The 15,675-nt window shown below is 37.3% G+C and overlaps 1 protein-coding gene across 1 annotated transcript; it reads right to left on the reverse strand.

Moving 5' to 3' along the window:
• Positions 1-12,110: 12,110 nt before the first annotated feature.
• Positions 12,111-12,548, reverse strand: LOC130981188 (S-protein homolog 5-like). Its single transcript, XM_057904805.1, has one exon. It carries the CDS (start codon positions 12,546-12,548, stop codon positions 12,111-12,113), a length of 438 nt encoding a protein of 145 aa, XP_057760788.1.
• Between the last annotated feature and the right edge of the window lie 3,127 nt (positions 12,549-15,675).

The raw sequence follows: 15,675 nt of genomic DNA on the forward strand, positions 1-15,675 counted from the left end.
GCGCCACCATCGCCGCCGTTGGAGTCGCGCAGAGAGACGCGAAGGAGGAGAGCAGTCGCGCATCCAGCTGCATCCTCACCGCTGCGGTAGGGATCGTCACCGTCAAACATGGTGGGTGGCAGAGAGACAGAGCTCACGTCTGAGACTGGAGAGGAGGTGCGGTTTCGTCGCTGCTGGGGAAGAAGAAGACGCGAGTTGGAGGTCCGGTCGCCGTTGTGCTATGGGGTAGAGTGAACCGCGCCGCACTGTTGGGGTTCTCACCGTCGCCGGAAAAGGATTCAGGCCGCCGCAGGTGCCACGGTTGGAGGAGGAAGCCACGCCCTGTGTTCTGACCGCCCGGAGATGGTTCTATGACTTCTGGGATCACCGCTGAAGCTCCAGGCAGAGTTTCTGCCACTTGAGACCTTGCTGCCGTCGCCGAAAATGTTTGCCGGTAAGGGTTTCATTTGAGGTTTCTACCTTTTTGGTTTTCGAGATGGTTTTGATGCTGTGCGATTTTTCTAGTTGACCCACCAGAGTTTCTGGCCGCCGCCGGAGCTGTTGCTGCCGCCGGTTCGAAATCGCAATTGCTTCGTTTCGCTAGTTCAGTAAGTATTTATGTTTCGGAAAGCCTCGCGTTAGTATTCTGTTGTGTTCGGTTAATGTATATGAGTTTTGATAACGTGGGGTCGAGTCCTGATTATTGTATGTTGCGATTAGTGTCGCTATGGTTATTGCGGATGTGGCTTGAAGCTGAGATTTCGGTTGTTGATGATTTCGGGTTGAGGCGAAAAAGGACTCTGTGACGTGTTTGAGTTATGGAATTGCGTTTTGAGGTAGGGGCGCTTTCCAAAACTATGTTTTGTGTATTGAAATTATTACATATGGATACTGATCTAAGATATTGTGTATTTGGTGATTGTATCTGCCTTATGTATTATTTGATTGACTTGAATGATTATGGATGTTGGTTTGGCTGAGTTGTTGTGCGGCTTTGTGAAATATAATGTTTTGAAGTTGATTCCTTAAAGATTTGAAATCTGAGTTTAAACCGTTGAGGATTGGTTTGAATTGAGTCAATTATTTTAATGATGTGAAAAGTCGAATGCACTTTTGAATTCAGCCTGGTTTATTTTAATTGATTTGGTTTTGGACAAATGATTTGTTATTGAACCGTTTCTTTAAAGCTTTGGAAATGAGTTATATCGATTGATATTGAGTTGATTTGAAATGGTATCCTTGAGATACGCCACTGAGGCGATTGTTGGATTTAGCTTGCTTTAAATTGATTTCTGGTTTTGAGCTGTTGAAAAGGAATGAGAAATGGTTTAGTTGGGACCCGAACCGGGTGGCAAAAGTCCAAGTTTTAGGGGAGGTGCTGCCGAAATTTCTATAAAATCCTACACCTGTTTGTAAGGTTATCTAAAAAGGGTTGGATTTGAGAAATTGTATTATTGATTTATTAAAAGGATATTTATGTTTTCAAGCTTAATTTATTTGGTGAACCTTATACATTGAGTTCGGCTTATTTAGAACTGAACTATTTTTACCGTTTGAAACACTGAAGGAAAGAATGATGCTTTAATATTGATTTCAATATAAAAAGGAGTTTTTAGTGATTTTTAAAGGAACCTAGACTTTTGATTGAGTAATCAAGTTTAAGGCATTTTGGAAGAGTTGAAAAAAAAAATGGGTTCCAAAAAGAAACCTGAAAGTGGTTTGATTCAAATGAACCGGTTCCGTTTCAAACGAGCTGATTTTTGGACCGGGTTGGAACTGGTGATTTTGTATGATCAGTTTTATGATAAATTCAGTTTTATTTACTTGAACCGAGAATCTGTGATTTTAAGAGTTTCAATGAATTTTAAGGATATTATATAAGTTGACCTTCCCTAAAGACTTGGGACTCTGCCGAGAAACTTTTGTTATAAAATCCCATTGTTGGATGGGTGATTTTGAATACTTTGAAATAAATCTTTAACTTCCCATAGTTTTGGAAGTTTTAGAAAGAGGATGCCGAGAGTGGCTTTGTTTTAAAAAGAGAACTCACTTTAAGTAAATTTGGCTTATGAGCCTGAGATGAAATGAGATCTTTAAAGCCAAGGCTGAAAAGAGTTAAAAAGTTGATTTCAAAGTGAAATGGCTTGAGAAAAGTGAGTTATGGCTTAAATGCCGGTTTTATGAATTTGATGATATTGAATGATGGAAGTACTGTTTTTGTTTTGGGCCAGAACGGCTATGTCTGATTATAAATATTGGCTGGTTCTGGATTGAACCGTGAGCCGGAATGGCTGTGTGTGATATTGATTTATGGCTGATTATCGAATGAGCTATAAGCCGTAAGGCCGATTATGAATTATGAATTTAAGCCGAAGGGCTGTATTTATTGATAAGTTGATTGGTTCTGGATTGAACCGTGAGCCGGATGGCTGAGATGGATGGTGATCCATGATTGAATATATGTGCATGTATGCGATTGAATGATTTGCGAATTTAAGCGGAATGGCTGAGATGAAAGTTGTAAGCGAGTATGCTTGTGTTTTCTCTCTGGTTGTAAGGGTGACAGGGCACCGATACCCTCTAATGGCGACAGGGCGCATATACCCTCTAATGGCGACAGGGCGCATATACCTTCTAATGGCGACAGGGCGCATATACCCTCTAATGGCGACAGGGCGCAGATACCCTCTAATGATAATAATGCGCAACAGAGAGACTGTGTCCGGGTTAGCTACCGGACACGTCGGGTTGGCTTGGTAACCGACAGATGATATCATCAGCCACTAGGGACAGGCATGCATCATTTGCATCTATGTGACATTGTTTGGGTATGCATATTGTACTTGGTTTGCCTATGTGATTAACTGCTAATTGTCCTACTTGCAATAACTGTTTGTTTGTGTTTGCATCTTCCTACTTGTGTTTGTATCTGGACTTCTGTTGGACTGTGGTGGATTGGTTGTGGTTGGATTGTTTGGGCCTAGGGCCGTGGTTGAATGAGATGGATCGATGGTTGATTTCGGTTTTGTGGTTCTGGTTTGGAATAAGATATGAAAGGTTATTTTGGTTCAGTATAGATAAACCTTTTTGAAAGGCTTTTGATGTTTTGAAAATTGAACGGTTCCTCTTTCAGAAAAGATTTCTGACTTTACTTTATTTGTAAACTGTTGTTTTTGAAAAGAGGCATAAGATGGTTATTAATCACTGGTACGGTTTATCTTCATGTATCCTATTACAGTAATTCCCAAAAACCCTCTACTGAGAACCCTTCCGAGGATGATGTTCTCACCCCCTACATTTTTCCCCTTTCAGGATTTGGGCGCAGAAGTTATGAAGAGTTTAATTAATTGTTATTGAGATGCTCTGTATTGCTTTAGAATATTATTATTGTACCCTCGCCTTTATCTTGATATATTCTGTAAGAGGGATAGGAATTGTATTGGTTAATGTCTGTAATATTATTTGTATATGTATGTATATATATGGATGTACTCTTTATGAGTTTTTGTAAGTTGTATGGTTTCTTTGGATACACGTTATCGAACGAAAGTATTTTTGGGAACGGTATTTGTGGTAAAAAGATTTAAACAGGCTCATAGTTTAATAATAAATAGTATAAGAGTCGTCGTAATGTCCGAGCTATCAGAGTCGCGCAGCCGGAAGCGTGAGCTTTGGTAGTTAGGGTGTTACATTATGGTATCAGAGCAGTTCTTCCTGTAGAGCCTGAGGAATGGACTGACTATGCTTCAATTGCATGCTCTGAGCGTTTGCCATGTATTAGGTCTTGTCGAATGATGAGAATTAGAGCTTTATGCACATGACGGCCTATTGATTAACGCTGTTAGTCTTGCATTGCATAATTCTTGGCATTAAGTTTGGCCGGCTTAATACTAGTGAATTATGTCTATGAAAGCACTAATGGGTTATCATAGGCGATATACGAGTTTTGAGCAAAGCGAATCGCGGGTTTTGGGAACGTTGGAAACTGTTTCTCGAGGCTATTCAGTTGTGTGTTTTGGATTTTGTTCAAGTCGACCTGTTCTTTCATGTCCTAACTTGAAATTCTTGTTTGCTACTCCTTTTGAAAAGTAGTTTGATATTTCTACTCTATTCCCTTATTCATATGCATTCTTGTTTGATCTTAAGTGCATATGCTTGTTTGAGATCCTTGTTGCATCTGTCTTTCTCTGTTTGAGTCCTTCCTGATTCTAATATTCCTTGACATAGCTTTGAACTTGTCTTGACGTGCTGTGACTTTTAACTCCGGGATCTGATTTCATTCTTTGAGAAATTGTTGATTCAGTTTTTCTCTTACTTGACAGTGATCACAGCCAATTTTGAGATTTTATAAATTGCTGTTGATTAGATATATACTTTTCTATATATGAAACTTTGAAGATTACTCATACCGCTTAGCAACTATCTATTTCCAATACCTCGCTTGTGTTTTTACTGGTTTATGGAACCGCATTTATTTTAAATTACAAATTGACTTTCTAGTAATTTTTCTATAGTTCCAATGCACATCTTCATTTGATTATGTATTTGGATATTTTCCGAAATTCTGGAAAGGAAGGATTTTTCGCTTTTATTCCGGTCGAGTTTTGTTTGATAAACTTCACTTAATTCATTTTGATTTGAGTCTGGTTTAGCATACTACATGGTTTATGCCACTGTTGTTCTTTTGAAAATGTTGGACTCATAGCTTTCTTCTTATGAACGGACTAAATTCTTTGTTAAACCTATCATCTCTATGAATGTCATACTTGATTTTGTTTTTAACTAATTTCTTACATCTTGTGAGCATTACCATTGATCTTGGTTTATCCAATCTTGTGAATCTCATTATTATGTGAGTTAGTTTGATTCGTGTCCAAATAGTGCATCATTTATATATCCTCTCATTATCTTTACAAAAGTTTTTAGTTAAAGAATTATCCTTGAGAAATTACTAATAATTGAGTTGTCTTTTCCTTATGACTTTTATATTCTTTTGGATCAATTGAAAGCTTGTTTGATGACTCATGCCTAGTGAATCTTGTTTGAACTACTTTGGTTTAAGATCCTTTCTTGTATGGCTTGACTCCTTTTCAAGTACATCCTAATATCCTTGAATATCCTTTTGAAATGGTGATTTCAACTATACTTTTGGAGTCTTGTTTTGAACTTTTAAAGAAGTTTTAAATTCTAAGCTGAATCTATTCCCTGTTACTTGATTGAGAGTGAAACCATTATTCGATTTTGGCGGAGTTAATTTAAAGTTGGCATGCGCTATTCTAAATGAGATTTTGGAAAGCTTCCTTGTTTAGTGGAAACCAGTTTGTTGTAACGCACCACTTATTTCCTTACCAGATTGTAAGCAAATGTTTACCTCGGAATTTCCTTTCTAAAAAGAGTTTAACTTTCTCTTTCGTCCTTGCTAAAACTTTTATACACGCTTGTTGGAGTATGAACTCTGGGAAATTTTGAACAACCATTTGATTTCTCTTCCGAGTTTTATGATTGCTTTTGGTTAAGTTGTGCACCTAATTATCCTTCTAAAATATTTGAGGAGATATTTTAGCCTTTAGCCAAACTTGTGTGCATTTTGTTTTTAAAATTCTGCATGATCTGCTTCAACATAAAATTGTATTACAGCAAAGCCACGTTACTGCTTTTGTTATTCTCTCGGAGAATGTTTGTTACTTAACTTTTCTTCTAATTGCGAAGTGATTTTTCCGCAAGTTTCGATTCTTTTGTGAACAATGCATTCGGAAGTATTTTTAATCATGCTTTTGAGTTCTGTGAGCTTTGTCTTGGGTTTAAAATCTTCTCTTCCATAAACCTCATACTTCTTCGACTCAGCTTGAATTTGTCTCAAATGGATGTACTAATCCTTCTCCTTGTTGATCCCATTGGGTTTCTTTGATTCAAGAGTTATCTTTGAAGTTGTCAATTGATTTATTTCTAGCAAACTTCATTGCTTGAGCATCCTTGTTTGTCTGGAATTGGATACATTCTCTCAAATCTTTGAGTACTATCTTTGACATTTGACTCTCCTTTTAAATCTTGTATCCTTCTGAGTGGACTCGAGAATTATTTTGATATCACGTGCGACTTGTAGACATAGTAACGCGATACGTTAGTTCTTTAAGACGCGATGTGTATACGGAAGTTGAAGCGGTAGGTGTGCAACGTATGAGTTGTGGGCGTTTTGTTCCTTGCGAACGGATTTGTGGTTGTCAGGCTAATGATCGAATTTGGGATTGTAAAGTGCTTGATGGAGTTGGAAAGTTGAAACTTTGAGGTTGATATGAGATTAGTGTGCGGAGGTTAAGCACGTCGTTTTAACTCCATCCTGTTTTATAGCCTTTGATGCTTTGCCCTTCTATCACATGATTGACCCATGCTAACTTTTGCATTGAGCCTACCTTGTAACGTCTGCTTTGCAATCACACTCCTACCTTTACATCCTTATGCTTATGACAATCAAAGTATTTGAAAATCGTATATATGATTATATTGAGATATTTTTGCTTCTTCCTTAAATGTGTTCAAGGGTGAACTGTTATGGAATTTCTTTCATTTTGTATCAATTTTCGAGGGCGAAAATTTTTATAAGGTGGGTAGAATGTAAGACCCAGAATCTTTGAAAAGTCTTATTATGAGCAAGTTTCAAATCCTACAGTTATTTATAGCCTTAATTTCAGAGATTATTTTATTATAGATAATTAAGGCAAGTTTTGATTTATTGAATTTGAGACGAGTTATGATTATTATCCAATTTTATAATTATTGGGTTATTTTCTATATTTAAATTATAAAGTTGGCAGTTATGAAATAATATGGATTTTACATGATTTGATTAAATGAGTAATATTTTGAATATTAGTACTGCTATTTTGGAATATGAAGAAATTAAGTATATTATTTCTAATTATTTGATTTGGACATTTTATTGAAATAATTGTGATATTGATGAACAAATAGTATTTTCTATGTACAAATAGTGTTGGATTTAATTTGGGTTTCAATCACTATATTATTCCCAATTTTATGTGAAATTACCGAATTACCCCTAACCCTAATTTTCAAAATAATGAAACCCTAACCCAGTGACCCATTACCCGACCCGGTTCCCTTTCACACACACTCAGCTCCCAAACCCAGCCGCCACACTTGACTGTTTTCCTTCCTCTTTTCATTCACACCACACACAGTTTCCTTTCTGTTTCCATGAAGGAAAGAAAAAGAGAAAGGGAGGAGAGAAACGGGAGATCAGAGAAGAGGGAGGCGGCGCGGTGGGTGTCACTGCCACCGTCGCCGCCGTTGCGAGCTGAGGGAAAAGAGAGTTCTGGGTGAAGAGAGAGAGAGCTCGCGAACCAGGGAGATCGACCCACGCCTCGCCGCCGCGCTACCGTCGTTCAGTCCGCCCGCGAACTGCCGCCGTGAAGCCGTGCCGTTCATCTCTGCCCATTCGCGATTCTGCTACCATCACCCCATTCTGTCGCTGGAGATCTCGAAGCCGCCGCTCGTTGCTCCATCCTTGTCACCGCCACTGCCTCCATGTATTCCAACGGCGCCACCATCGCCGCCGTTGGAGTCGCGCAGAGAGAGACGCGAAGGAGGAGAGCAGTCGCACATCCAGCTGCATCCTCACCGCTGCGGTAGGGATCGTCACCGTCAAACATGGTGGGTGGCAGAGAGACAGAGCTCACGTCTGAGACTGGAGAGGAGGTGCGGTTTCGTCGCTGCTGGGGAAGAAGAAGACGCGAGTTGGAGGTCCGGTCGCCGTTGTGCTATGGGGTAGAGTGAACCGCGCCGCACTGTTGGGGTTCTCACCGTCGCCGGAAAAGGATTCAGGCCGCCGCAGGTGCCACGGTTGGAGGAGGAAGCCACGCCCTGTGTTCTGACCGCCCGGAGATGGTTCTATGACTTCCGGGATCACCGCTGAAGCTCCAGGCAGAGTTTCTGCCACTTGAGACCTTGCTGCCGTCGCCGAAAATGTTTGCCGGTAAGGGTTTCATTTGAGGTTTCTACCTTTTTGGTTTTCGAGATGGTTTTGATGCTGTGCGATTTTTCTAGTTGACCCACCAGAGTTTCTGGCCGCCGCCGGAGCTGTTGCTGCCGCCGGTTCGAAATCGCAATTGCTTCGTTTCGCTAGTTCAGTAAGTATTTATGTTTCGGAAAGCCTCGCGTTAGTATTCTGTTGTGTTCGGTTAATGTATATGAGTTTTGATAACGTGGGGTCGAGTCCTGATTATTGTATGTTGCGATTAGTGTCGCTATGGTTATTGCGGATGTGGCTTGAAGCTGAGATTTCGGTTGTTGATGATTTCGGGTTGAGGCGAAAAAGGACTCTGTGACGTGTTTGAGTTATGGAATTGCGTTTTGAGGTAGGGGCGCTTTCCAAAAACTATGTTTTGTGTATTGGAATTATTACATATGGATACTGATCTAAGATATTGTGTATTTGGTGATTGTATCTGCCTTATGTATTATTTGATTGACTTGAATGATTATGGATGTTGGTTTGGCTGTGTTGTTGTGCGGCTTTGTGAAATATAATGTTTTGAAGTTGATTCCTTAAAGATTTGAAATCTGAGTTTAAACCGTTGAGGATTGGTTTGAATTGAGTCAATTATTTTAATGATGTGAAAAGTCGAATGCACTTTTGAATTCAGCCTGGTTTATTTTAATTGATTTGGTTTTGGACAAATGATTTGTTATTGAACCGTTTCTTTAAAGCTTTGGAAATGAGTTATATCGATTGATATTGAGTTGATTTGAAATGGTATCCTTGAGATACGCCACTGAGGCGATTGTTGGATTTAGCTTGCTTTAAATTGATTTCTGGTTTTGAGCTTTTGAAAAGGAATGAGAAATGGTTTAGTTGGGACCCGAACCGGGTGGCAAAAGTCCAAGTTTTAGGGGAGGTGCTGCCGAAATTTCTATAAAATCCTACACCTGTTTGTAAGGTTATCTAAAAAGGGTTGGATTTGAGAAATTGTATTATTGATTTATTAAAAGGATATTTATGTTTTCAAGCTTAATTTATTTGGTGAACCTTATACATTGAGTTCGGCTTATTTAGAACTGAACTATTTTTACCGTTTGAAACACTGAAGGAAAGAATGATGCTTTAATATTGATTTCAATATAAAAAGGAGTTTTTAGTGATTTTTAAAGGAACCTAGACTTTTGATTGAGTAATCAAGTTTGAGGCATTTTGGAAGAGTTGAAAAAAAAATGGGTTCCAAAAAGAAACCTGAAAGTGGTTTGATTCAAATGAACCGGTTCCGTTTCAAACGAGCTGATTTTTGGACCGGGTTGGAACTGGTGATTTTGTATGATCGGTTTTATGATAAATTCAGTTTTATTTACTTGAACCGAGAATCTGTGATTTTAAGAGTTTCAATGAATTTTAAGGATATATATAAGTTGACCTTCCCTAAAGACTTGGGACTCTGCCGAGAAACTTTGTTATAAAATCCCATTGTTGGATGGGTGATTTTGAATACTTTGAAATAAATCTTTAACTTCCCATAGTTTTGGAAGTTTTAGAAAGAGGATGCCGAGAGTGGCTTTGTTTTAAAAAGAGAACTCACTTTAAGTAAATTTGGCTTATGAGCCTGAGATGATTTGAGAAATGAGATCTTTAAAGCCAAGGCTGAAAAGAGTTAAAAAGTTGATTTCAAAGTGAAATGGCTTGAGAAAAGTGAGTTATGGCTTAAATGCCGGTTTTATGAATTTGATGATATTGAATGATGGAAGTACTGTTTTTGTTTTGGGCCAGAATGGCTATGTATGATTATAAATATTGGCTGGTTCTGGATTGAACCGTGAGCCGGAATGGCTGTGTGTGATATTGATTTATGGCTGATTATCGAATGAGCTATAAGCCGTAAGGCCGATTATGAATTATGAATTTAAGCCGAAGGGCTGTATTTATTGATAAGTTGATTGGTTCTGGATTGAACCGTGAGCCGGATGGCTGAGATGGATGGTGATCCATGATTGAATATATGTGCATGTATGCGATTGAATGATTTGCGAATTTAAGCCGAATGGCTGAGATGAAAGTTGTAAGCGAGTATGCTTGTGTTTTCTCTCTGGTTGTAAGGGTGACAGGGCACCGATACCCTCTAATGGCGACAGGGCGCATATACCCTCTAATGGCGACAGGGCGCATATACCCTCTAATGGCGACAGGGCGCAGATACCCTCTAATGATAATAATGCGCAACAGAGAGACTGTGTCCGGGTTAGCTACCGGACACGTCGGGTTGGCTTGGTAACCGACAGATGATATCATCAGCCACTAGGGACAGGCATGCATCATTTGCATCTATGTGACATTGTTTGGGTATGCATATTGTACTTGGTTTGCCTATGTGATTAACTACTAATTGTCCTACTTGCAATAACTGTTTGTTTGTGTTTGCATCTTCCTACTTGTGTTTGTATCTGGACTTCTGTTGGACTGTGGTGGATTGGTTGTGGTTGGATTGTTTGGGCCTAGGGCCGTGGTTGAATGAGATGGATCGATGGTTGATTTCGGTTTTGTGGTTCTGGTTTGGAATAAGATATGAAAGGTTATTTTGGTTCAGTATAGATAAACCTTTTTGAAAGGCTTTTGATGTTTTGAAAATTGAACGGTTCCTCTTTCAGAAAAGATTTCTGACTTTACTTTATTTGTAAACTGTTGTTTTTGAAAAGAGGCATAAGATGGTTATTAATCACTGGTACGGTTTATCTTCATGTATCCTATTACAGTAATTCCCAAAAACCCTCTACTGAGAACCCTTCCGAGGATGATGTTCTCACCCCCTACATTTTTCCCCTTTCAGGATTTGGGCGCAGAAGTTATGAAGAGTTTAATTAATTGTTATTGAGATGCTCTGTATTGCTTTAGAATATTATTGTACCCTTGCCTTTATCTTGATATATTCTGTAAGAGGGATAGGAATTGTATTGGTTAATGTCTGTAATATTATTTGTATATGTATGTATATATATGGATGTACTCTTTATGAGTTTTTGTAAGTTGTATGGTTTCTTTGGATACACGTTATCGAACGAAAGTATTTTTGGGAACGGTATTTGTGGTAAAAAGATTTAAACAGGCTCATAGTTTAATAATAAATAGTATAAGAGTCGTCGTAATGTCCGAGCTATCAGAGTCGCGCAGCCGGAAGCGTGAGCTTTGGTAGTTAGGGTGTTACAGTAAAATTATAGAATCAATTCTAATAGTATAACAGAGGAAAAGAATAGAAAGAACTATATTAAATTGAATGTTTGTGATACTATAAAATCAACACACAAAAAAATCTTAAAAATTATATTAAATTGAATGATTGTGATATTATAGGATAATAAAAGAGAGGATCAAGAAAAAAATCTTAAAAATTATATTAAATTTTATTAAATTAGTGCTAACTAGTGTATGCTTTTGTGCACTTCATAGAAAAACACATAAAAATATATGAAGTTTTTTTATTAAATAAAAAATATATATAATAATTATCATTATAAATATTTTATAAAGTTATACTTAAAAATATTAAAAATAATTAGTATTTATCTTAAATAATTTGGACCATTAATTGAATAATTATTTCACTCGTCTATTTAATTAAGTATTAAGGATTTGAATCTCACGTTGTGTATGTAATAATTTATTGACTAATAGCATACCCTCCTGTTGAATTGAAAAATACGATATTAAAAAAATAGTATGTCTTTAAAGTAGAATAATTTTTCATTGATAGCACACAATATTTATAGAAATTTGTCTTTGTTAAAATTTACCTATGATAAATATATTTGTTGATATCATAATCATTTTTAAAGTCAAAACAATATGACCAATATTGTTACTTATTCAAATTTCATATTTTATGACATAATTTTTAAGCTCTAAATTTATAGATTTATACTATTATAAAAATTATTAAATTAATTAATATTTTTTTATAATATTATCAAAATATTATGGTTGAGTATTAGTTTGCATTGTATGAAAAAAAACTATAATAACTTTTATTATTCAATATATATTAAAAAATAAATTATTATCGCTAGATGGATAAATACATTATTTTTCCCCGACATACATTTACACCAATTATTCCTTGATGCACCAATTATTATCACCCCTCCTTCCAAGGAAAACATTGTTGATCAGTACCCGAAACCCTACATGGATTGATCTCGTAGATGTCCCAAGTACAATCTTGGTTGCATGCTTTACCATCACGTTCACCCTCATAAATATCAAAGTGACGATCTGGCGCCCCATGCCAAGAAAAGGTACAGGAGTACAAAGGCACGTAAAAAGGGCTTGCAAGGAATTTGAAACTCCAACTTCGACCAGTTGAAACCGTTTGGTCCCCTAAATCAACCTGGGCACTGTGTTGATCCTTGCAGTGAAATTTAAGATCCGAATCGATCAGTTTGTTGTTTATGGTCACTTCAACCGCAATAGGTAGAGGAGCAACTTGACCATCAATCATACTAACATTGAGATTGAAAGAAACAAGTATGAGCATTATTACAACCTTAGAGAGTGATAATGATGAGATCTTCATCTTTAATGTGCACTATGTTGATTAATTTTGATTATGAAATCAATCAATTTGTATATATAGAAGAAGCTAAGGCTTTTTTTTTTGTATACTGTCTTGGTATCATTGACGGTTATTAATGTATATTTTATATTTTAATTAGTATTTTATATTAATAGCTTAATTTGTTTGCTGATTTTAATATATATCTAGAATGATTATATTTATATTTAATTATTACTATTTTTTACTCTTATGGTAAGATATAGAAAGTTAGAAACAAACTGTTAAATCATTTCATGAAATAACTTATTTTATGTATGCGATCATGTGTTAGGCATACAAAAAAATTCAATGATAGTGATTTAATAGAATGGATGTTAATATAATACAAAAGGGGAAGAGAATTTGAAGAATTCATTGATTTGAATGAGTGTCAAATTTTAAAATCAATTCTAATAATACAAAAGAAGAAAAGGATATAAAGAATCGTATTGAATTGAATGCTTGTGATATTATAAAATCAACAAAAGAAAGAAAAAAATTAAATCTTAAGAATTGGATTAACTTGAATGATTGTGATATTATAGGATCAATAGAAAGGAGAAAAAAAACTCAAAAATTGTTGTTCATTAGTGTATGTTTTTAATTTGTGCACTGCATTGGTTAATATATAAAAATATATGAAGTTTTTTATTAAAAGAATTAAACAAAAATTAAAATATTTAATAATTATTATTATAAATATTTTATAAAATTATAACTAAAATCAAAATTTAATGATTTTTAATAGTAAATATATTAAAAATAATTAGTATTTATTTTAACTAATTTGGATTGTTTTGTAATCATCACACTACAAGAAAGTACTAGAATAATGACCGATTTTGGTGGTCATTAAAACCTTTGTCACTAAATTTAAAATAGCGACCGATATTGGTTGTTAATATTTAGTGTAACACCCTACCATACAAAGTCTTATGCTTAGGTCATAATTCAGAGATGGCAAGGTATTACGACCTCTAAAATAAAAATTTAGTACGTATAGTAGTATGAATGATTGATTATAACTAGGAGCCTTTGTAGAAAAAGGGGTAAACAAAAACCGCAACTCAAAAGCGCAACACTCCGATCGATAACGTAACGAACAAGGATAAACCAACGCGAGATCGTATATATACAAAAGAGTGTCAAAAACAGGAATATCAAGACTCAAGATCCGGCTGCGAAGATAACCGGTCCGAGCATAGCAATATATATATGATAAAATAAGGAAAACCCCAAGGAAACCCAAAGGGACACAAATACATAAAACCTATTCTCCAAAATCTCCCATAAGAGGAGTCATCACAGTTTGTATTATTTAATGGAGATAAAAGTATCTAAACAAAACATATAAACTAAGACATAGCCCCGAGAACAAAGGATCTTCGCAATATAGAAGTCTCCAGCATGCATCAGCGGGACACCTCACGTCCTGCATCTGAAAACCACAAAATCCGCATGGGTGAGAACCAGAGGTCCCCAGCATGGTAACAGCTTCCACATATAATATATAATAATAGAGGAAAGCCAAAGGCAATCCTATAACTCCCTCCAGATAATATCAAAGCTTATAAACAAGCTAAACCATGTAAGGGCATCTGACTAAAGATTCTTCAGTCTAACTAATACTTCCCTTTCCAATTCCTTCAAACCTCCCAACCACCAGCAGGAGTATATTATAGCAAACACAGATATATCAAACCAAGAATATACAAATAGTAGCAGTTAAGACATTTAGACAATTAGCAAGTAATATGCAGTCATATAGGCAATCTCAAACAATTCACATAGTATGCATATGATGAATGCCTGTCCCTAGTGGCCGATGATATCATCTTGTCGGTTATAGAGCCAACCCGACAAGTCCTGGTCGCTAACCATTGGACTGTCCCTCTGTCGTGCATCCCCAAACTCGAGTTATACTCGTTATAAACGTGATCATAAACATGATCCATATCCTTCACCCTCACTGGTGAATATTTATGGGGGTTCGAGCTCATCCGGGCCTTTCACAGTGCCCGGCCACACTTACAACATAGGGTTAACAGAGCTTCGAGTCTCAACCTGGAGCACGTGGTGGCTAGCCACTGCTACTACCCAAGGAAACTCGTACTCAGATAGTGGAAGTGCAATTTCACAATTATCAATAATTCAGCATCAACATGCATGAATTCTCATCCATGGATCAACATCCATACCAGCCATTCCGGCTCACGGTTCAATCCAGAACCAGCCAATATTCATAGCATACACAGCTATTCCGGCTCATGGTTAAATCCATAACCAGCCATTTCATTAACAATTATAGCCTTTCGGCCCATGGCATAACAAACACTTCCACCACCATCCTCCGCATCTCACATAGTCATCTTGATCCTCATTGATCATACATTTTTCCCTTGCTTCACTCGCAAGTTATCACAGTCACTAGCCCCTTTCTAATAGCTAGGCATATTATGATGATTTAAGACATGAATGGTGAGATCGGAGGCTTAGAAGTATGAGATTTGGCTTTTAAAACTCAAAAATCAACTTTGGGATGAAAACAGGGCCACGCGTACGCGCACTCCACGCGCACGCGTGGATGGCCTCAAAAACTCATCGGCGCGCAAGCGTCGTGCACGCTAACGCGTGGATTCCAAACTTGCCCATTGACGCGCACGCGTCAACCACGCGTACGCGCGGGTGTTCTCGTGCCCCAGGCACAACACCGGCACAGTTCTGGCATAACTCTCGGGAAAATGGCTGGGCATTGGGCGCAGCACAATCGGCGCGCCCGCGCACATCACGCGTACGCGTGGATGGCACTTTTCGGAAGATCGGCGCGTACGCGCCAGGTGCGCCCACGCGCAAGGGATCATTCTGCTAAAATTTTCTAAGTTAAAAGCTGCAGAATTTCACAGATTTAGACCCCAATCTTCCAACGGACATAACTTCCTCATTTTAAATCGTTTTTCACCCGTTCTTCGAACGGCATGGACATCCCGGATCCAATTTCATTTCTAAACAGATTTGATACAAAACGGAGATCCGTAGTCCAAGTTATGTCCCGTCAAAGTATGCCCAAAAACCATATTTTCATACAAAACCACAATATGCCATTTTC

This window comes from Arachis stenosperma, chromosome 5 (assembly GCF_014773155.1).
Source record: "Arachis stenosperma cultivar V10309 chromosome 5, arast.V10309.gnm1.PFL2, whole genome shotgun sequence".
Classification (NCBI taxonomy): Eukaryota; Viridiplantae; Streptophyta; class Magnoliopsida; order Fabales; family Fabaceae; genus Arachis; species Arachis stenosperma.